This window comes from Suncus etruscus, chromosome 20 (genome assembly GCF_024139225.1).
Source record: "Suncus etruscus isolate mSunEtr1 chromosome 20, mSunEtr1.pri.cur, whole genome shotgun sequence".
NCBI lineage: Eukaryota > Metazoa > Chordata > Mammalia > Eulipotyphla > Soricidae > Suncus > Suncus etruscus.
The window spans coordinates 33,548,156-33,571,246 of NC_064867.1; the positions used below are offsets into that span (position 1 = coordinate 33,548,156).

General features: G+C 48.8%; 1 protein-coding gene across 2 annotated transcripts in view; it reads left to right on the forward strand.

The window, feature by feature from the left end:
- Positions 1–461: 461 nt before the first annotated feature.
- Positions 462–23,091, forward strand: part of VGLL4 (vestigial like family member 4) — a 137,127-nt gene continuing 114,497 nt past the window's right edge. Inside the window, exons 1-2 of one of the 2 annotated variants that reach the window (XM_049766321.1) lie at positions 462–577; positions 15,009–15,085. In XM_049766321.1, the coding sequence (XP_049622278.1) occupies positions 15,022–15,085 (64 nt within the window). In that variant the 5' untranslated portion in view covers positions 462–577; positions 15,009–15,021. Of the gene's footprint in view, positions 578–1,446; positions 1,519–15,008; positions 15,086–23,091 lie in introns of those variants that run through there. The other variant, XM_049766322.1, reaches the window with a different exon arrangement.

Sequence of the window (23,091 nt, forward strand, 5' to 3'; positions counted from 1 at the left end):
CTCCACCCCTCCACCCCCATCTGCAGAGAATGACAGGAAAAAATTAAAGACAGGCCCTTTTTTTTTTTTTTCGTTTCCTAGTCACATGTCGACTAGGCTGCTGTAACAAGAACCTGCACCAATTAGAAAGGTTTTCACCTCCTCCCCGGCGGCCCCTCCCCGGGCCTGCTTTGGAGCCGAGTGCGCGGTGGACGGACTCCCCGAGTTGGCCCAACGCTCCAACCCCCCTGGCGAGCATCTGAGGGGGTCTGGGGCTGCTCTTGGCCCTGCTTGGGCCCCTCCTCCTCGTTCTCCTCCTCCTCGCTCCTTCCCTGCACACTGTTTTGATTTACGAGGACTTCCTCCTCTGGGCCAAGGCGGGGAGGAGGAAAGACGCGGCCGTGCGCCCCGGCTGTGTATGTGTGTGCGTGTTTGCGCGCGCGCTTGTGTGTGTGTGTGCGTGGAGAGCGACCGCCGAGTGTGCGATGCCCCTAATGGGTCGGAGCCCAGCCGGGTTGGCCAGCCCCAGATCGCAGTGGCCGTGCTGATCGCCCCAACCGAACCGGGCACCGGAGCGCAGACCTGTCCCTCTATCCAGGTACGTGTATATGTTGTATATGTGTGTGTGTGTGGGGGGGGGCTGCCTGGCCCGGCCCGGCCATGTGTGTGGGTGTCTGTTTGCATGTCTGCAGGGCAAGGCCGATGGCCCAGGCCGGTGTCCGGCGAGCCTGGAGCCCCCAAGGCGGAATGGCTAGGACGCTCGGGGAGCGCATGGGGGGCGCGCACCGAGGCGCATTTGGAGTCTCCAGTGGCCACGGCGTGGCGCGGGGGCTGGTGGCATGTGGGGTTGCTGGGGTAGCAGATCTGGTGAGGCCCAAGTTTGGCTGGATCGTGCGTACCGGTGTCACCTACTCTGTGCCCACTGGGGAGCCCCGGAGGAGCGGTGCGCTTGGAGAGCAGAGCGTGTCATGCCCATTGCGCAGCACCTGGGCGCGCAAGGAGGCTGGCAGGCGCGGGTCTATGGACAGCACTGGAATGAGTCACCATCGGGGTCCTCGGATTCCCGGTTCCTAGGGCGCACGGATGGGCACGCGGTGCCAGGCGCGCCCGGTGCCAAGGAAGAACCCGCCGCCCTTTTTTGCGCGCGGGTTTCCCCGGAGGCGGCGGGGGTTGGGGAGGGCTGTGCGGCCTTTGGGGAGGAGCGACAGAGCCAGTCCACGCCCCAACCTGGCCAGCTCACCTGGGCTCGGCCCCCACCTGGCGATGGGCGTGCCCGTGGGCGTGCCCGGCGTGTCCACGGGGAGCTCGGGCGGCGCCTCATTCCTAGGATTCCTCGCGCTCCCGCCGGCCCGGCGCGCGCCGCCCGCGTGTGCCCGTGGCTGCGCGCAAGTTGGGGGAGCCCCGGGTGGGAGCGCGCGTGGGCTTTGGCGCGCCCACGGCGTGCGCCCCCGGAGTGCGCCCCGTGCGCCCTGCGCGCCCGGTGTGCTATCCCGCCCAGTCTGGGGGCCCTGCCGGCCCGAGCGCGCCCAGAACCCCACGGTGAGTGCGGGAGACGCAGCGGAGTGGATCAGGTTGGGGAAGCCCTTAGAGGCGGCCTCCTGCTGGAGGAGGCGACTGGTCCCCTCCTGGATCACCAGTGCACCTCTGGGATCCCCAGCGCCTGGCTGGATTCGGGTGGGTCCCACAGATCCTGGATGGAGTAGGCAAGGGGTCGCGGGAAGGACAGTACTGTGGGCCCCCCAAGTCCCACAGCCCCTTTGGTCGTGCCTGGGGCGCACGATCTGGAGGAGAGGGCTTTGCTCCTGGGGTGTACCCGGTTCCCTCTGGGGAGGACCTTGCTTGCAGCTAGGGCAGGCCGCGTCCGGGCTCTTTTGGCCTTTGGGTTTGGCTACCTAAGTCTCTCGCTCCGTTCCTTAGAGACACTCGGACGTGTTGTGTTGTTGCGTTACGTTGTGTTGCGTTGCGTTGCGTTGGGGTCCCGGACTGGGCAGGCCGCGCGCGCGCGCGCGATTGCCGCCTCCTGGGACTCTGGGTTTCAAGTGGCCGGTGGAAAGGGATCCCTTTCGCTTTGATCGCCGGCACTGTCGGGTTGCTTTGCTAGCTGGATTTCCTCCCTTAAGTTAATAAGAACCAGCAGTGTGTGTGTGTGTGTGTGTGTGTGTGTGTGTGTGTGTGTGTGTAAGAACCAGCAGTGTGTGTGTGTGTGTGTAAGAACCAGCAGTGTGTGTGTGTAAGAACCAGCAGTGTGTGTGTGTGTGTGTGTGTGTAAGAACCAGCAGTGTGTGTGTGTGTGTGTAAGAACCAGCAGTGTGTGTGTGTGTGTGTAAGAACCAGCAGTGTGTGTGTGTGTGTGTAAGAACCAGCAGTGTGTGTGTGTGTGTGTGTGTGTGTGTGTGTAAGAACCAGCAGTGTGTGTGTGTGTGTGTGTGTGCGCGCGCTCTTCTATCTGCAGCTGGTCACCCACTGTTTAAAGTCCCCAGCTTGTAGTTTTATTTTTATTTTTTTCCCTAAAACCAACTCTGACCTCTTGATAAAGGTTCGATCATATTTGTTTCCTCTGAACTGTGTGTGTGTGTGTGTGTGTGTGTGTGTGTGTGTGTGTGTGTGTGTGTGTGTGTGTGTGTGTGTAAAGGTTAGTAGAGTGGTCGTAGCAGGGGCACATTTGTCAGGCAAGGGATGGAAGCCAGGCCTACCACATGCAAAGCTTGCACTCACACTCAGCCTCTGGACGGAGCACTCTCCCTCTCAGTTACCCTCTCTGTCTCTCTCTGCATCTGAACTCTAAAAGACCAAAAACAAACAATCAGTGAATGGTAATTTGCATGTAAATATTTTTTGAAGGTCAGACTTTGCTTGCCATCTCAGCATATCAGGCCAGCCCCTAGACCAGAAACCTTTATTTGTTTTCCTGGTGGCTGTAAATTCAGGCTGCATGATGGACATAGAAGAGGGCAGCCTGTCTGTCTGTCTATCTGTCTGTGATTAGAGGCTGGCAAGGACAGAAACTAAGTTTGAGGCCAGTTATTTCTAAATCTAAGTGTTTTGCTTGAAAGTATGGCTTAGAAATACTTCAAACTGGGGCCGGAGAGATAGCATGGAGGTAACGCATTTGCCTTTCATGCAGAAGGACGGTGGTTTGAATCCCCGCATCCATATGGTTCCCTGTGCCTGCCAGGGGTGATTTCTGAGCATAGAGCTAAGAATAACCCCTGAGTGCTTCTGGGTGTGACCCCCCCGCCCCCCCAAAAAAAGAAATACTTCAAACTAGGAAGTTTGTGGTCCTCTACTCAAGACATAATTTGGGTGTGTGTTTTTGACCCCGGGTCTTTTCTTTTTCTCTTGGCCTCTGACTTGTAAAGCCTTTTTCCTCAAGTGGAAATAAAAGGAAACCCTCCATTTGTTGTTGAGTGTTGGCAAAGTGTTCACTCCAGCTGAGTTCTCCCGCCACGGTTTTATTTTTATTTTTTTCTTTCACACTTCTGGGCACTCTGCCTTCGCTTTCCATTTGGAAGGGGAGTACAAACCAATTTTATATTGACCCAAACACAATATAACTACGAAGCTGATTCTACTATAAATAACCCCAACCTGCGTTCCAAAAAGTAAATATTTTCATCAAAGTAGCTCTCGCTTATTTCTAGAGACTTGAGTTCAAGCCCTGTCCCTCTCATCTAACTCATTTGCGACCAGGAAACGTGAAGTTTCATCTGTCTACTTGTGTGTTGAGCCTTTCTCTGTAAGAGGGTAACACTTAGGAATTCCGGGGGGGGGGGGGGAAAGAGGGTGAGGGTCAGCATTTGCCTTTCATGTGATCAACCCCGCTTTGATTCCTTTGCCACATGATCCTGTGAGCACAGAGCTGGAAGTAAGTAGCCCCTGAGCTTTTACAGGTGTGGCCCCCAAACCTAAACTCCTTTCCCTCCAAATTACAAATAAATGTGCCTTGAGAAGTTCTTTATTTTTAAGTCATACCAGGTGGTGCTCAAGGCTTACTCCTGGCTCTGTGCTCAGGGATCATTGACGCCTCGGCCCATATGGGATACTGGGGTTTGAACCCAGATTAGCTTTGCCTAAAGCAGGTGCCCTACCTGCTGTACTCTTGGCTTCAGCCCCTGGGGAAAAAAATATATGTATATATATGCATATATATATATAATATATTTTGTCTTGGGGCCACACCTGGAGGCACTTAGGGATTATTCCTGGCTCTGTGCTCAGAAATGGCTCCTGGCAGGCTCGGGGGAACCATATGGAATGCCGGGATTTGAACCACCATCTGTCCTGGGCCGGCTGCTTGCAAGGCAAATGCCCTACCACTGTGCATCTTTCCAGCCCCCCTAAAAATATTTTATATTACTTATAAAAATAATTTATTTTACTTTTATAAGTATAATTAGTGTTACTGATCAATTTTGGAAGGTTTGAAGGCTTCACAGACAGTCTCAGAAATATCATTGCTACTTTGAACTTTTTTTTTTTGGTTTTTGGGCCACACCCAGCGGTGCTCAGGGGTTACTCCTGGCTGTCTGCTCAGAAATAGCTCCTGCCAGGCACGGGGGACCATATGGGACACCGGGATTCGAACCAACTACGTTAGGTCCTGCATTGGCTGCAAGGTAAACACCATTATGCTATCTCTCCGGCCCCGCTACTTTGAACTTTTAAAAAAATTTTAATTTTTATTATTTTTTTTAAATTTTTATTTATTTATTTATTTTGGTTTTTGGATTACTCCTGGCTTTGTGCTTGCTCCTGGAGGAATGGGGGACCATATGGGATGCCAGGATTCAAACCACCGTCCGTCCTGGATTGGCTGCGTGGCAGGCAAACTGCCCTACTGCTGTGCTATCTCTCCGTCCCCTGAACTTTTTTTTATTTTTTATTTTATTTGGGGGGGGACACAGGGATTCTATGTCCGGGGTCTCTTCTAAGGTTCCTTGTGGGGGGGGGGAGGAGCAAGCATTTTTGGGCTGAATCCAGGCCTCCTGCTAGGTGACGGCAAAGCCTGTGCTTTTGCCAGTTGAGCTATCTCTGACCCCTGAACTGGTTTTTAACTGACTTTAAGATTTTAGCACTCCTCACAGACACGATTATGAAACTCAAGCTTTCACTTTCAAATGTTCTGTCCATAAGAGCCTTGTAGTGGGAAATTCTTTTTAACTCCTTAGGGACTCTAGTCTTGTTACCAAGTGCTGGTTGTTGCCAAAACAGATCCAAAGGAAGATTTTTCTTTGTCTCTTCCAGGTATCCTCTCCTGAATGATTTTTTTTTTTTTTTGGTTTTTGGGCCACACCTGGTGGTGCTGTGCTCAGGGGTTACTCCTGGCTATCTGCTCAGAAATAGCTCCTGGCAGGCACGGGGGACCCTATGGGACACCGGGATTCGAACCAACCACCTTAGGTCCTGGATCGGCTGCTTGCAAGGCAAACACCGCTGTGCTATCTCTCCCTCCTGGATGATTTTGCTGTTGCAACTTTTAATTTGCCCAAGGAAAATAACAATTATAAAAGCAGTCTTGCCACTTTGTGGCTCCAAAGAAGTATCATTTCTAAACTCAGGGGGTGAAAAAGTCATATACACAGGGAAATTGTACTGTAACTAAAATGATGCCTTTGGGGTGACTTCTCTTAATGTCAAGTTGTCTTGTCTGGGGGCAGAAGAGACAGTACAGCCTGTATTGGAGTAGGGCGTAAGGGCACAGGGGTTACTCCTGGCTGTCTGCTCAGAAATAGCTCCTGGCAGGCACGGGGGACTATATGGGATTTGAACCAACCACCTTTGGTCCTGGATCAGCTGCTTGCAAGGCAAACGCCGCTGTGCTATCTCTCCGGGCCCCTTTCTTTTTTTTTTTTTTTTTTTTGGGGGGGGGTCACACCTCGCAGTGCTCAGGGGTTACTCCTGGCTCTACGCTCAGAAATCGCTCCTGGCAGGCTCGGGGGACCATATGGGATGCTGGGATTCGAACCACCACCCTTCTGCATGCAGGGCAAATGCCTTACCTCCATGCTACTCTCCAGCCCCAGGGTGTTTTTCTTTTATGTGGCTCTGCTCTGGTTCAATCCCCCAGCAGTCCCAATATCCCCCTGCTCAGTAAGTCCTGAGCACCACAGGGTCTGGGGCCAAAAACTAAACCAAGGGGCTGAGAGATAGCACAGCAGTAGGGCGTTTGCCTTGCATGCTGCCGACCCGAGAGGGACCTAGTTCAATTCCAAGCATCCCATATGGTTCCCCAGCCTGCCAGGGGCGATTTCTGAATGCAGAGCCAGGAGTAACTCCTGAGCATTGCTGGGTGTGGCCCCCAAACCAATCAATCAATAAAATTAAAAAAATAAAACGAAAAATTTCCTTAAAAACAAAACAAAACAAAACCAAGAAAAGTCAAGTTGTCTGTTTATTGCCACCTGTTCTGAGACCCTGTGGAAGGAGAAAATTTTTGTGTTAGGAGATTCTCTGATCTGGGGAGACTGAGACTCATTTGGGATCCCCGAGGGAGTCCATCTAGTTAATGGGGTCTGTAAGTGGGGAGTTTAATAAATAGAAGAGAGAAGCCAGTTCTGCTCATCTGTTTATAGCCACTTATCATCTGTCTCTAGCCAAGGGAAACTCGCACTATCATCGCCTGTGAAATCTGGCTGTGATTCTCCAGAGGGGAAGTGGGGAAGAAAGGCATGGATGGCGGGCTGAAATGATGGCGTAGCGGTAGGCCCTTTGCCTTACACGAGTCTGACCCAGGACGAACCTTGGTTCAATTCCCGGCGTCCCATATGGTCCCCCAAGCCAGGAACGACTTCTGAGCGCATAGCCAGGAGTAACCCCTGACTGTGCCACTGGGTGTACCCCCCCCCACCAAAAAAAAAAAAAAGGCAAGGATGGGGGAAGTGTTGAGCAGACCTGAGACTTTCTTCTCCTTCCTTAGGATATATTGTTCTCATGAAAATAACTCCTTTGCAGAAGAAAACCTTGTAGGATGGACTTTGTGTCTCCCAGAGCAGGTCTTAGGTATTATTTGGGTTTTTTTTATTTATGAATTTGTGTGCTCACTGACATTTACTAATAGTGACTTTATTGTCTGCACATTGAAATTTACTCAGAACCCAGAAAAGCCAGCTCTGTATCTCCTTTGCAGTCACCCCAGTTGAAGGCACAAATGGGCGAGACATTGGCATGTATGTGTGCGCATTCATTATTGGCTGAGGTCGTATCGGGCAGCCCCCACTTACTGCTCGTTTCTTGTACTGCCATAAGTCTCGCGCTGTTCACTGAGAGCTGTTTTTCATGGGGAACTTCTGTTGGAAGTTGCCTTTATTGTTTTGTTTGGTTTTGGTTTGGGGCCACACCTGGAGGTGCTCAGGGCTTACTCCTGGCAGGCACAGGGGACCATATGCATAGGGGGTGCCAAGATTTGAACCACCTTCGGTCCTGGGTTTGCTGCTTGCAAAGCAAATGCCTTACCACTGTGCTATCACTCCAGCCCTCCCCCCCCCCCCCGTTACCCTTATTTTTTTAAACTTTATTTATTTATTGGTTGGTTTTTGGGTCTCAGAAATTGCCTCCAACAGACTGGGGGACCATATGGGCTGCTGGAAATCAAACCAGGTCCCTATCGGGTCAGTCATATGCAAGGCAAATGCCCTACTGCTTGGGACCTCTCTGTCTCTCCTCCTTTTTTTTTTTTTTTTTTTTTTTTTTTAAATTTTTGGGTCACACCTGGCCATCCTCAGGGGTTACTCCTGGTTTAGCACTTAGGAATAACTCCTGGCAGTCCTTGGGGGGACCCTATGGAATGCTGAAAATAGAATTTTTTGTTTGTTTGTTTGTTTTGTTTTTGGGCCATACCCGGCGATGCTCAGGGGTTACTCCTGGCTATCTGCTCAGAAATAGCTCCTGGCAGGCACGGGAGACCATATGGGACACTGGGATTCGAACCAACTACCTTACGTCCTGGATCGGCTGCTTGCAAGGCAAACACCGCTGTGCTATCTCTCCGGGCCCTTGAAAATAGAATTTAGCATAGAACTCAGGATAGAACTTAGGTTGGCCCCATGCAAGGCAAACACCTTACCTCACTCTGTTCTATCCCCAGCGCCAGGTTCCTTTATTTTTTATTTTTAGTTTTTGGTTTTTGGGTCAGACCTGGTGTTGCTCAGGGGCTTCTGGCTCTGAGCTCAGAAATCGCTCCTGGCAGGCTTGGGAACCACATGGGATGCCAGGAATTGAACCGGGGTCTGTTCTATCCTGGCTGTGTGCAAGGCAAATGCCCTACTGCTGTGCTATCTCTCCAGCCCTCTCCTTCCTCCCCTCAGTTTCCTTTTCTTTCTCTCTCTCTCTCTTTTTTTTTTTAGTTTTTGGGTCACACCTAGCAGCACTCAGGGGTTACTCCTGGCACTATACTCAGAAATTGCTCCTGGCAGACTCGGGGAACCACATGGGATGCCAGGATTTGAACCACCGACCTTCTGCATGCAAAGCAAATGCCCTACCTCCATGCTATCTCTCCGGACCCTCCCAGTTTCAATATGTCCATAAACCTGTTACTGATGTATGGTCGAGTGTATTTGAGAGCAAAAGGGTAGTGATGTCCCTTAAAGAAAAATATATTTGATAAGCTTTATTTACTGTTATTGAGTCCATAATATTTTTAATCAGATGGCTTCATAACTTTTTACTTGTTTATGTTTGGTTTTGGAGCCATCCCTGGCTATGCTCAGGGGCTATTTTTGACTCTGCACTCAGAAATTACTCTTACTGGTGCTTGGGAAACCATATGGGGTGCCGGGGATTGGACCTGGATAGGACACGGGCAAGAAATAAATGCTCTGACCCCTAATATTTTAGCTAGAGTAATGGAGAGGGATAGCCTGGGAAATGTAGTGGAAAAATCAGTGGATATTCCTTGGAGCACAGGTGGGGGAAAAATTAGTTTTTTTCAGGAACATAAAAATGACTTGGCTGGGGCCAGAGAGATAGCACAGCAGTAGGGTGTTTGCCTTGCACGCAGCTGATCCAGGACAGACGATGGTTCGAATTCTGGCATCCCATATGGTCCGGTCCCCTGAGGCTCCAGCCCCTGTAGTGGTAAATTCTACTTGCAATTCTTTTTTTTTTTTTTTTTTTTGGGTTTTTGGGCCACACCCAGCGGTGCTCAGGGGTTACTCCTGGCTCTCTGCTCAGAAATAGCTCCTGGCAGGCACGGGGGACCATATGGGACACCGGGATTTGAACCAACCACCTTTGGTCCTGGATCGGCTGCTTGCAAGGCAAACGCCGCTGTGCTATCTCTCCGGGCCCCTCTACTTGCATTTTTGAGCCACAGCCACACACAGGATTCAGAGGCAGACCGCATGGTTGGGCCAGAAGCCAGAATGACCCCCAGACTCTCCATCTTATTCCTGGGTCCTAATCTTCTCACCGGAGGTTTGCACAAAAGCAAGGCAGTGAGAGACTGGAGTTAAATATTGATCTTCCATTTCACAGGGGGTTGGTAGGGAGAAAGAGCCTCTAGAGGTCAAGGTTCTGCCCTGGGTCCCCTAGACACGAAGAACCTGAACCCCACTCACTGCCTTGCGAACTCTGACCCCACTGACTTGTGGCTGAAGTCTGGCCACTTCCCTCCCCACCTCAAAGGCTGAGTCTGGCCCTGCTGCTCCCTGGATCTGTAAAAAAACTATAAAAAGCAAAATTCAGGGGCTGGAGCAATAGTACAGTAGTAGGGTGTTTGCCTTGCACACAGCCAACCCAGGACAGATGGTGGTTCTAATCTCGGCATCCCATATGGCCTGCTGAGCCTGCCAGGAGAGATTTCTGAGCACAGAGCCAGGAGTAACCCCTGAGCATTGCTGGGTGTGATCCAAAAACCAAATAAATAAATAAGTAAATGCACAAAATTCAGGGCCCAGAGATAAAATATAGTACAGCAGGTAAGAGACTTTCCTTGCTTTGCATGCCACTGACTGGGTTTGATTCCCGGCATCCTATATGGTCCCCTGAGCCCACCAGAAGTGATCCCTGAATGCAGAGCCAGGAACAAGCCCTGAGCACCACTGGATATGGCCCACAAAGTAAAAAAAGGACAGAAAAATTCAGAAGTCTTTTATGACTTCTGGCTCTTGTCTTTGTTTGTTTTGGACTTCAGAGCCTGCCTGAGCTCCCCATCTCCCACCTGTGCTGTTCCCCCACCCCAGCCCTCGGCCCACACCTGGTGCCAGGGCCAGCTCGAGAAACTTCCTCCCTGTACTGTTCTCCCCACCAACGGCCACATTCATTGTCCCCCACTCCCACTGTACCCGGGTGTGGCCTGTCACTTTGACGGGGCGTGCCTACCTGGACTTGGCCCCTTCTGCTGCCAGCAGGCTGGTTTCTGGGGCTCACCGAGCCGGCTTCTCTGTTTTGCTCAGCTGTGCTTTTCCTGCAGGCGGTTAACCTGGCAGGACTGTGCATGCTTGGAAAGACACAGGGTCCCGCCGGGGGGTGGGGGGAAAACAGAGACAAACAGTGACACCCAGATGAGTAAGAGCCTGGAGCAGAGGAGGGAGGAGGGGGGACCCCCCAGGGGAAGCTTTGAAGTGGCTTCTGGAACCCACATCCCTAGCCCAGCCCCCACACTCGAATCCCAAATAAACACTCATCCATCTTTTATGACAGCCCTGCAGTTTAGTTTGAAATGATAGTTTGTCTTATTTTATTTTATTTTGTTTTGTTTTCTGGGGTCACACCTGGAGGCACTCAGGGGTTACTCCTGGCTTTGTGCTCAGAAATCGTTCCTGGCTTGGGGGACCATATGGGACATTGGGGGATCGAACCATGGTCCGTTCTAGGCTAGCACGGGCAAGGCAAATAAACGCCTTCCCGCTGGTGCCTCTGCTTTGGCCCCATGTTTCTTCATGTTTAAAATGGCCCACAGATCTTTACTCATCCACCCCCGATTTCCTTCTCCTCTCGGGCCTTTGCAAAAGGAGAAATTGGGGCTTGCTTGCATTTATTTTTCAAGCTCATGTTGTCTCTCGAACACCTTTTCTCTGTCTCTGTTTCTGTCTCTCTCTCACTCTCACTCACTTTTTCAAGTCCATGTTCTCACCTGAACATGTATTTCTTTTCTGCTCTTTCTTTACTGAAGAAGGCTGAATTATCTTGAATATGTATTCGTCATTCTCCCCCCGCCCCCATTGAAATTTCTTTCAATGAAAGCTATTTTGCTTCTCCAAAAAATGGGGAGGTTAATTGGCTCCAGGCACTTAGTCCTTTTCTTTGGGCCCTCACAGCTCTGCTCTTTGGAAACGTGTTTTCCCCATCTTTCACACTCCCTGCTTGTCTATAGAGCCTGTATGTATATCGTTTCTCTCCATTCTGCATGGCACAGAGACAGGAATAGCACACTGGGTGTGGCCTAAAAATCCCCAAGTAAATGAATCAATAGTCACATTTCTGGGAGCTGAGGATGTGGTACAGATGGTTGGACATATGTCTGTCATTTTTTTTTTTTTTTGGTTTTTGGGTCACACCTGGCAGTGCTCAGGGGTTCCTCCTGGCTTTACACACAGATGTCACTCCTGGCAGGCTTGGGGGACCATCTGGAATGCTGGGATTCAAACCATCGTTCTTCTGCATGCAAGGCAAATGCCTTACCTCCATGCTATCTCTCCAGCCTTGCATATGTCTGTCTTTTTTTTTTGGGGGGGGGTCACACCTGGCAGTGCTCAGGGGTTCCTCCTGGCTCTACACTCAGACATCGCTCCTAGCAGGCTTGGGGGACCATCGGGGGATGCCAGGATTCGAACCACCATCTTTTTGTATGCAAGGCAAACACCCTATCTCCATGCTATCTCTCCAGCCCCATATATGTCTGTCTTGTTCACTGTTCAAGGACCTGGGCTGGATTCTCTCCTGTTGGGTGTCCCTCAAACACCCTTCAAGCAAGCCATAAACAAACCATACTTTGGGACTCTAAAGAAACTTTTTTTCCCCCCAAATAATTTATTGTAATACTGTGATTTACCAAGTTGTTCATAATACAGTCATTTCGTGTTCAAACACCAATCTCACCACCAGAGTTCCTTCCCTTCACCAATGTCCCCAGTCTCCTATCTACCACCATAGCTTGCCTCCATGCAGGCTCAAACAAATGCATTTAGTTTTCACTTGTTATAACACAAGGGCAAATGGGATTATCAAAACTTAGATAAACACAGGTCAATTCGAAATGATTGTTTGTTATATCTCTATGGTATTACCAGAGTCATTGTCTAACCATTGACTGGGCTCTGTTTGGTGTTGTTTGATCCTTCTGTGCTACTGTTTAGGCTCAATGGTTTACTCTGTAACTTGAACATCAGATTTCCTGTGAAACTGAGGCCAGAGAGATAGTCCAGTGGTTAAGGTGTTTGCCTTGCATGTGGCCAACCTGGGTTCAATCCCTGGCATCCCATTAAGTCCCCTGAGCCAGCCAAGAGTGTTTCCTGAAATGCAGAGCCAGGAGTAACCCTTGAGCATTGCTGGATGTCCCCCCCCCCAACCAAAAAATTCATTCCTGTGATAACTACTGGGCTTATACTTTTATAAAATTTTGAGGTCTCATCAGCCTATAGATGGTCACACTTTCCAGGATTTATAAATCGAAAATAAATTTAGTGGTTTGGAAATTTGATAAGGTTAAGTCTCAGAGCTGTGCCGTTTCTGTCAGAGGGGAAATGCTGGTTTTTGATCTCGTGATATGGTTTCAATAAGAAACAGAATCACGCTGCTTGGAGTTGAGGTAGATGAAGGTAATCCAGCAGTCGACTTCTGAGGTCTTGCAAATCTGGACGGTAGAAATGGCAACGTGATGAACATAATCTGTTTTATAGTTAGTGTTAAAACCACAATCAGGGGGCCCGGAGAGATAGCACAGCGGCGTTTGCCTTGCAAGCAGCCGATCCAGGACCAAAGGTGGTTGGTTCGAATCTCAGTGTCCCATATGGTCCCCTGTGCCTGCCAGGAGCTATTTCTGAGCAGGCAGCCAGGATTAACCCCTGAGCACGCCGGGTTTGGCCCAAAAACCAAAATAAATAAATAAATAAATAAAACCACAATCAGGGGCTGGAGAGATAGTGTGGAGGTAAACGTCTGCCTTGCATGCAGAAGGTCAGGAATTCGAATCCCGGCATCCCATGTGGTCCCCAGAGCCTGCCAGGAGTAACCCCTGAGCACTGCCGGGTGTGACCCAAAAACCAAAAACCAAACAAACAAACAAACAAAAAACACATTCAGTGTTTTGCACTGGATGCCCATAATCTGTAAGCTAAAAGCTTTGCTATGACACTTAAATTTGAAACATTTTGTATTTATTGTCTTTTTAAACTTTATTGATCAATTGGGTTTTGGGCCACACCTGGCGGCTCTCAGAGGTTACTCCTGGCTCTGCACTCAGAAATCAACCGTGGCAGGCTTGAGGGACCATATGAGATGCCAGAAATCAAACCAGGTCCCTCCCAGATCAGGGTAAACGCCCTACCACTGTGCTATCTCTCCAGCTCCCAACATTCTGGATTTAAAATAAGTTTCTCAGAGGGGTTCCTCCTCCTCTGTTTTCACCGTGCCTGGCTCTGCCTAATACTGGAGACAAAGTAAGTCAGAGCTGTGGTTGTTGGGCACCTTATTCTCCAGCCTTCATTTTATACTCATATGTGCAGATGTTTAAGAAAATATAATTAAAAACCAACCAACCAACAACAACCAAAAAAAAAAATGAGCCTGTTAAAAAAAATAGTGTGCAAAGTAAATCGATCTTTGGTAGGAAGGTTGTATCTGCTCTCAAAACACAGAAAACAAAACAAAACACGGCATTGAAAACAACAGACGCTGTTTGGCTTAAAAAGGACCTTCAGCTGAGCAGTGAAATTAATTCACTTTTCATAAATCTTTGGCCTGTCCTAAAGTCTGTGCTCATGCAAAGGGTTTCTTAATAGAATGGAAGAATTAATGAAATCGACGGGTTTTGTTAAAAATCAGTGTGCCGACTGCGGCCCCCACAGTGGCCTAAGACGGGTGGGAGCTTAGCATTCATAGAGTGGCCTTTGTTTTTTTTCCTGGGTTTTTCCGCACAAGCATATCATTATGCACACAAACATTTATAAGCACAAACCGTGTGTAGGGGGGAGTAACGGCATGCCTAGAACTCCTTTCAGCCCTCTGTGGGCTGTTTCCTGAACTTGGCCAGCTTTCACTTCTTTTTTTTTTTTTTTTTTTTGGTTTTTGGGTCACACCCTGTGACGCTCAGGGGTTACTCCTGGCTATGCGCTCAGAAGCTGCTCCTGGCTTCTTGGGGGACCATATGGGATGCCGGGGGATCGAACCGCGGTCCGTCCTAGGCTAGTGCAGGCAAGGCAGGCACCTTACCTCCAGCGCCACCGCCCGGCCCCCAGCTTTCACTTCTAACCCAAGTGGACTCGAACCCTTTTTCTGTCTTCCTGCACCAGCTACACTGAGTTTCTTCACAGAATAGGGAGCATGTTGCTGAGAAGAAGGATTTGTAGCTGATGGGGAATCACAATCATTCTTTTTCTATTTTTTTTTTTTTTGGTTTTGGGGTCACACCCGGCGGTGCTTAGGGGTTACTCCTGGTTCTGCGCTCAGAAATCGCTCCTAGCAGGCTCTGGGGATCATATGGAACGCCGGGGATTGAAACTGGTCTGTCCCGGGTCGGCCATGTGCAAGGCAAATGCTCTACTGCTGTGCTATCTCTCCGGCCCCACACTCATTCTTGACTTTAGGAATTCTGAGGGTTTAATCAGCACCACCAAGGATGATCTCTGAGCACTAATTCTAAGGGTCTTTGGAGGGACCAGAGTGAAAGCACAGTGGGTAAGGCATTTGTTTGCCTGGTATGCAGCCGACCCGAATTTGATCGCTAACGTCCATATGGTCCTAGAGCCCACCAAGAATGTACAGCCAGGAGTAACCCCAGATTAAGAACAGGTGTGACCCCCAAAACAACAACAACAACAACAACATAAGACTCTTGGAATTTACTTAAATATGCCTTTTTTTTCTTTTAGGCTCCAGCTAGGAATGGAGACGCCATTGGATGTTTTATCAAGGGCCGCATCTCTGGTTCATGCTGTGGATGAGAAACGTAAGTTGGTTGTGTCTTTTTAACATGGAGTGTGTCTTTCAACTTTGCTCCTTATTTCAGAGAGATGCTTCTCTGCATAGCTTAGGGCCAGGCGCTGTCAGTGGTTCTCAGACAGGTTCTGTTTGACAGCTTTTTTTTGGTTTTTGGGTCATACCCAGCAGTGTTCAGGGATTACTCCTGGCTCTGCACTCAGAAGTCACTCCTAGCAGGTTCGGGGGATCACATGGGATGCCAGGATTCGAACCACATTCATCCTGGGTTGGCCACGTGCAAGGCAAACTGCTGTGCTATCTCTCCAGGCCCAAATAGTTGGATTTCTTTGTGTCTTAGGGACTCATTCATTTGTCTTCAACCGCTGGCCTCTGGGATGGCGCCCATCTGCAGTGCCAAAAGGTTGAACCAACGGGCTGCGATGTGTTATAACTGCTGGTGCTTGCGCCCTTGTGCAAAATGGTATAGAAAGGTTGTGGAGTGTTGAACAAATTAACCAGTCGAGACTGAGATCCCAACTGGCCAAGTTGAGGGATGATGGCTTTGCAGGACAACAGGTAGAATGAGCCATGATAGGAAAGAGGGATAATGTTTCCTCTGCAAGGCTGAGGGAGCACATATTTCAGGGGTAGCATGCCCTTCTTTTTGGGAAAGAGGGCACAGACCATCTCATGTGGACTTTGTCAGATCAGTGCCCAGCATGTTCCAGTTTCCATGTTCCATGCATGCAGGACCTTATTGGCAAAGTTGACTTGGCGTAGGGACAGGATTGAGTGTTGTGTCCCTTCAGCTCTGCAATGCTGGTGACACAAAAACCTGGTGGAACTTTTGCTGGGTCCAACAGAACACGAGTTTCAGGGTCAGTGCTTCATGGCTGGTAAGGGCCGTGTCTACTGTGTGTCTGCCTGACGTCTGCTGAGACAGTGGCTTATCCATAGGGGAAAGACTCTGTGCTGCCCAAGAGAAGGGGGATGATTAGTGGTGACTTGTAATATTAATTATTAATTTTTTTTTTTTTTTTTTGGTTTTTGGGCCACACCCGGCGGTGCTCAGGGGTTACTCCTGGCTGTCTGCTCAGAAATAGCTCCTGGCAGGCACGGGGGACCGTATGGGACACTGGGATTCGAACCAACCACCTTTGGTCCTGGATCGGCTGCTTGCAAGGCAAACACCGCTGTGCTATCTCTCTGGGCCCTTAATTATTAATTTTTGAGTCCTAGTGGTGTAGATGGATGAATGGTGAGGCCTTTCTCAGCTCGGCTCAGCGCCTGCAGCCCCTTCAGCTTGTGGGTCTGTAGTTGCAGAGTGATGGTGAAGAAATGATCCACAGCAGTCAGATAAAGTTTCAGGAGAAATCCAGTTTTATTACAAGGCCCTAATCGCCATGTGTTTTTTTCCTTAGGGCCTCTAAGCTAAGCAACCCCTTTCTTGCTGCGCTGCATCCGTCCTCTGTCTGCTCTCTCTCCTTACTGTGTCTCGCTCCCCCTCCACCCAGGCAACCCCAAATTACCAACCCCAGATCCTTTCCAGCTGTGGGAAGGTCTCAGGTGAGATTATCCAGGTGAGATAGGCAGGAAGTTGGGGAGGGGTAATAGTGATCCTTCCTTCCTCCTGCCCCCCTGTCTGCACTTGGTTCTGTCCTGGGTCTGTGCCTCCAGCTCTAGTCACCACCAGCTGCACTCAGATCGTATTTATTTATTTATTTATTTATTTATTTATTTATTTATTTATTTATTTATTTATTTATTTATTTTGGTTTTTGGGTCACACCTGGCAGTGCTCAGGGGTTACTCCTGGCTCTATGCTCAGAAATCGCTCCTGGCAGGCTCAGGGGAACCATGTGGGATGCCGGAATTTGAACCACCGTCCTTCTGCATGCAAGGCAAACACCCTACCTCCATGTTATCTCTCAGGCCCCTCAGATGGTCTTGAAACTAGGGAAGCTGCACGAGTGAGCTTGAAGTTTTTTCATTCTCTCCTAATCTCTGACATAATGTACATTTGTTTAGCTTTCGGTTCTGGGGAGCTTCTAATTACCAAGGGGGCAGCAGAAGAATGAAGGAAATTGCAACTCTGGGGTGCTGTTTTCTTCCCAAACATCTTTTACCTTTCCTATCCCTCCTCTTCTTTTTTTCCTCCTTTTTTCTCTTTTCCCTTTTCTTCTCTTTCCTTCCCTTTCTCTCCTTTTTCTTCCCGTTGTCTTCCCATCCCATCTTTTATTCCATTTTTCTCTTCTTCCCTCCCCACTTCTCCTCTGCTCTATCCATATCCCCCTTCCCATTACTCCCCTTCCCTCTGCCTCCACATTCCTTTCTCTCACCTTTTTTTTCCTTTATTATTATTATTTTTTTCTTTTGGTTTTTGGATCGCACCCAGTGGCACTCAGGGGTTACTCTTGGCTCTGTGCTTAGAAATCACCCTTGGCAGGCTCAGGGGACCATATGGGATGCCGGAATTCGAACCACCTTCTGTCCTGGATCAGCTGCATGCAAGGCAAACACCTTACCACTGTGTTATCTCTCTGGCCCCTCACCTTTTTTTCTTTCCTTCAATTGTTTTTCTTTCCTTTCTTTCTTTCTTTCTTTCTTTCTTTCTTTCTTTCTTTCTTTCTTTCTTTCTTTCTTTCTTTCTTTCTTTCTTTCTTTCTTTCTTTCTTCCTTCCTTCCTTCCTTCCTTCCTTCCTTCCTTCCTTCCTTCCTTCCTTCCTTCCTTCCTTCCTTCTTCCTTCCTTCCTTCCTTCCTTCCTTCCTTCCTTCCTTCCTTCCTTCCTTCCTTCCTTCCTTCCTTCCTTCCTTCCTTCCTTCCTTCCTTCCTTCTTTCTTTCTTTCTTTCTTTCTCCCCCTCCCTCCCTCCCTCCCTTCCTTCTTCCCTTCCTTCCTTTCCTTTTTTTTTTTTTTGGTTTTTGGGCCACACTCAGTGATGCTCAGGGGTTACTCCTGGGTATGCGCTCAGAAATCACTCCTGGCTTGGGGGATCATATGGGACGCTGGGGATTGAACCCAGGTTCATCCTGGGTCAGCCACTGCAAGGCAAATGCTCTACTGCTGCGCCACCACTCCTGGCCTTCATTTCTTTTTGTTTGTTTTTTTGGGGGGTCGCATCTGGCGGTGCTCAGGGGTTACTCCTGCTCCTGGTTGTCTGCTCAGAAATAGCTCCTGGCAGGCACGGGGGGGGGGGGGGGCGCCATATGGGACACCGGGATTCGAACCAACCACCTTTGGTCCTAGATCGGCTGCTTGCAAGGCAAACGCTACTGTGCTATCTCTCCGGGTGGCCTTCATTTCTTAAGAATTCTTTGGGCCTATTCACCCTGATTCAGCTTACTCTGCCTGCCCTAAGTTAACCCTGAACTAGTTTTTGTTGTACATTGCTCTTACTACTTAATATTCTCCTGGATGCTTTAGGGGGGGAAAAAAGTCTTCTGAATGTCATCTGATTCAGGTGTCTTATTACCAACTGAAAAAAAATGTCTTGCTACTTGAGACAGTTTCCCAGCTCAGGGAGTGACCCAAATGCAACCCTTTCCTTTGGCTCCCAGGAACTGAAAAAAGCAAGCGCAGGTATATTTGAAGATGTTATTGTTCGAGCCTTTTAAAGGAACTGTACCTATTAGGGATCGGAGTTCATAATAGCCCAATAGCCTTAAGGCTTTATTATGTCTGCAAGCAGAGATTCAAAAGAAATTTCTCAATAACACACTGTGGGGCTTAAGTCAATAGTGAAATGGAGGTTTTATTGTCACACAAAAGACAGTGATCTGGATGGCCTAGAAGGAATACATTTACTTAAAATAATCGTCTTGGTGCTCAGGAGACATGGATTGGATCTGTCTACGGAAACCCTGGGAGGCATTTGACGATCCAGTGTGAGATTGGCAGCCGGTCTTGTTCTTGGGGAGTTTCTTTGCCAATGCTCATTCATGCCAGAGCTGGGGAGACCCCAGGTCGCTCCCGATCAGAATTCATCCAGGTGTGAGGGAGGACTGAGCTCTGGTGTACTGGTGTTTACACCCCACACGGGGGTGTCTGGACACAATTTGATCCTGTTGTGCAAATGTTCCTATTTCAGTTTCTTTGCATTTGTTCTGGTCTTTCCTGCTAAGATATTTTATCTTATTGTATTGTATTTTATTTTTGGTTTTTGGGTCACACCCAGTGATGCTCAGGGGTTACTTTGGGCTCTGTGTTCAGAAATCGCTCCTGGCAGGCCCGGGGAACCATATGGAATGTCGGGATTCGAACCACTGTTTGTCCTGGGTTGGCTGCATGCAGGGCAAACATTCTACCATTGTGCTATATCTCGGGCTCCTCTGCTAAGATTTTATTTATTTATTTATTTATTTATTTATTTATTTATTTATTTATTTATTTATTTATTTATTGTTTGTTTGTTTGTTTTGTTCTTTTTGGTCATACCTGGCGGTGCTCAGGGCTTACTCCTGGCTCTTTGCTCAGGAATCATTCTTGACAGGCTCAGGGGACCACATAGGATGCCAGGATTCAAACCACCATGCATCCTGAATTGGCTGCGTGCAAGGCAAATGCCCGACTGCTGCGCTATCTCTCTGGCCCCTCCTCTGCTAAGATTTTAAAGTAAATTTAAAATGTTTTAATTCATGGAGGTTCTGTGATTTACAATATTGTTTTTTGTTTGTTTGATTTTGGGTCACTCCTGGCAGTGCTCAGAGCTGACTGCTGGTTTTATACCTAGTGATCGCTTCTAGTAATATTTCTACTATATCGGATGCTGGGGATCAAACCCAGATTTGGCCACATGAAAGGAAGGCAAATAACATACCTCTTACCTGCTGTACTGTCTCTCTGGCTTCATGTTGTTAGTAATGGTTTTTCCGGAGCAAGAGATATAGTAAAGTAGGTAGGACACTTGTCTTGTACTCAACTGACCTAGGTTAGATCCCCAACATCCTTTCTAGTACCCTAAACACTGCCAGGGTTGATCCCTGAACTCAGTCAAGAGTAAACTTTGAGTACTGCCAGATGTGCCCCCCTAAATAACAAAGCAAAGTTTCCACAAAAATTTCACAAGAAAATAATGGTTTCTTGTGCTGATAAGTTCGTTTTCCCTCTTTGTCTGGGCTGGCAAATGTTCCTATTTCAGTTTCTCTGCATTTGTTCTGGTCTTTCCTGCTAAGATATTTTATTTTATTGTATTGTATTTAATTTTTGGTTTTTGGGTCACACCCAGTGATGCTCAGGGGTTACTGTCTGGGCTGGCTTTGTGACTTAGACTTCCCTCATCTTTAAAAGAATATCATATGGGTCAGAGTGGTAGCACAGTGGTAGGGCATTTGTCTTGCACATGGCTAACCCAGGACAGATACAGTTTGATCCCCTGCATCCCATATGTCCCCCTGAGCCGGGAGTGATTTCTTATTTTTTTTTTTTTTTTTTTTTGTGTGGTTTTTGGGTCACACCCGGCAGTGCTCAGGGGTTACTCCTGGCTCCATGCTCAGAAATTGCTCCTGGCAGGCACAGGGGACCATATGGGATGCTGGGATTCGAACCGATGACCTCTTGCATGAAAGGCAAACGCTTTACCTCCATGCTATCTCTCCAGCCCCGGGAGTGATTTCTGAGCACCACTGGGTATGACCCCAAAATACAAAATAAAATAAAATCAATAAAAGAATGTCATGGTAAGGGAAGCCTGTGACTCCATGTTGCTTGTAATAATTCTTGACTTCCTCGAACTTCTCTGTGTGAGTGTTTGGCTGGAAGGGACAATAGTTGGGTATGGGGTTTAGGAACCGGTCCAAGGCCACAAGAGCTGGATAAAGTCGGTGTGTACAGGACAGAGAGAAGGCAGGTGTCAGGAAAGTTCTTGGAAAGCTGCTAACCTTCCTTGTTTGGTGGCAGTCATAGACAGTTGGCCCATTGATGAAGCAAGAACTACCCTGTCCAGGTAAAACATTCTTAGGGAGATGGAGAAACTTGGAAAGTCCTAAGTCGGGTTTCTTTTGGGGTTTTTGGGCCACATACAGGGACCCATCTATGGACCCTCATGTTGGCTCTCAGCAAAGCAAGTCTTTATGTCCCGTGCTATCTCTGGCCTCCTAAACTTTTGTTTCTTTGCCTCTCTCTCTCTCTTTTTTTATTTTTTATTTTTGTACCACACCTGGTGACACTCAAGGGTTACTCCTGGCTATGCGCTCAGAAATCATTCCTAGCTTGGGGGACCATATGGGACGTCGGGGATTGAACCCAGCTTCATGCAGGGTCAGCCGCATGCAGGGCAAATGCCCTACACTGTGCTATTGCTCCAGCCCCAATTTTTCTCTTCTTTTAGGGAAAGGGTGGTTTGGTCCAACTCCATGGTTCCCCCATTGCAGGCATTGGCTGCACTTCCAAGCCTTCACTCTGTGCCACCTCTCAGGTCTCAAGCATTTTTTATCCCTTTGGCCACACCTGGTAACACTCAGCGACTACACCCCTTTCTGTCCTACGGTGTGTGTGGGGTCTTTCCCTGTGGTGTTAAGGCACCAGCCCAGTGCTGGAGCATTCAGAGCATGTGTTTAGTTCACTCAACTAGCTTGGCCACCCACTCTTAAGCATTTTTTTAGTTGTTTTTGGGTCTCACCCTGCAGTGCTCAGGGCTTACTCTTGGCTCTGCTAACAGCGATCAGTCCTGGCTGGGTGTGGGGGATCATATGCAAGGCGTGTACCCTTTCCTCTGTGTTATCTCTCTGTTCCCCCAGTCCAGTATTTGGATCCATGTCATGGAGTAGGAAGGCACACGTGTTGACATAAAAGATACAAAAGCTTTATGCTGTGGCCGGAGAGATAGGACAGCAGTAGGACTTTGGCATTGCACGCAGCTAATTCAGGACTGGTGATGGTTTGAATCCCGGCATCCCATATGTTTCCTCCAAGCCTGCCAGGAGCAATTTCTGAGTGCAGAGCCAGGAGTAATCCCTGAGTGCTGCCGGGTGTGAACCAAACCAAAACCAAACCAAACCAAACCAAAACAAAACAAAACAAAACAAAACAAACAAACAAACAAAAAAACCTTTATGCCATGTCTTTGCATAGTGCTTTACGTAAAGAGCAATTGGACTATGTCATATTCAATGCATTTAGGGTCCATCAATGCTTCAGTTAAAGTTGTTTGTTTGTTTGTTTTTTGGTTTTTGGGCCACATCGGTGATGCTCAGGGGTTACTCCTGGCTATGTGCTCAGAAATCACTCCTGGCTTTGGGGATCATATGGGATGCAGGGGGATCAAACTGTGGTCTGTTCTAGGCTACCGTGGGCAAGACAGTTGCCTTGTGCCACCGGGCCTTGTGCCACCGCTCTGGCCCTATAGGGTTTATATCTTTATTTATTTTGGTTTTAGGGTCACACCTGCAGTGCTCAGGGGTTACTCCTGGCTCTGTGCTCAGAAATTGCTCCTGGCTGGCTCAGGAGACCAGAAGGGATACCGGGAATCGAACCACAATTGGTCCTGGATCAATTGCATGCAAGGCATACTCCCTACTGCTATGCTATCACTCCAGCCCCCTGGTTCAACTTTCTGCTGTGGGCTGGGCTTGCTTCCTGCTTCTGTGCAGATTATAAGGGTGCTGACTAACATGTGGCTCATGGCAGTTTTCAAGGCCTCCGGGACACAGCAGACGGACAGACAACGTCATCATTCTGCCCTTTAACAAACTTTGTGCCCACACCATGAGCTGACACGCCACCCTATGAAGGGCAGATCCTGAGCTCAGTGGCACTGGGTGGTTGGTGAGTTTAGTGCTAGTGAAAGTGGGTGAGCTCTGGGTCACACCCAGTATACTTCTCCTGTGTCTCTGCCCTGTACCATGCCTCCAGCATCCTGTCATGGCCTCCTTCATCCTTAATCTTCCACCTTCATGCTCCCAGGGGCTCCAGACCTTTCCACCCACCCCAGGAGCTCTTTGTGCAGCAGAGAGGAGAATGTCAGGAGCATGCAAAAGGGATTTTTCTTTTTTGGAGGGGGTGGAGATTGGGTCACATCCAGCAGCGCTCAGGGGTTAT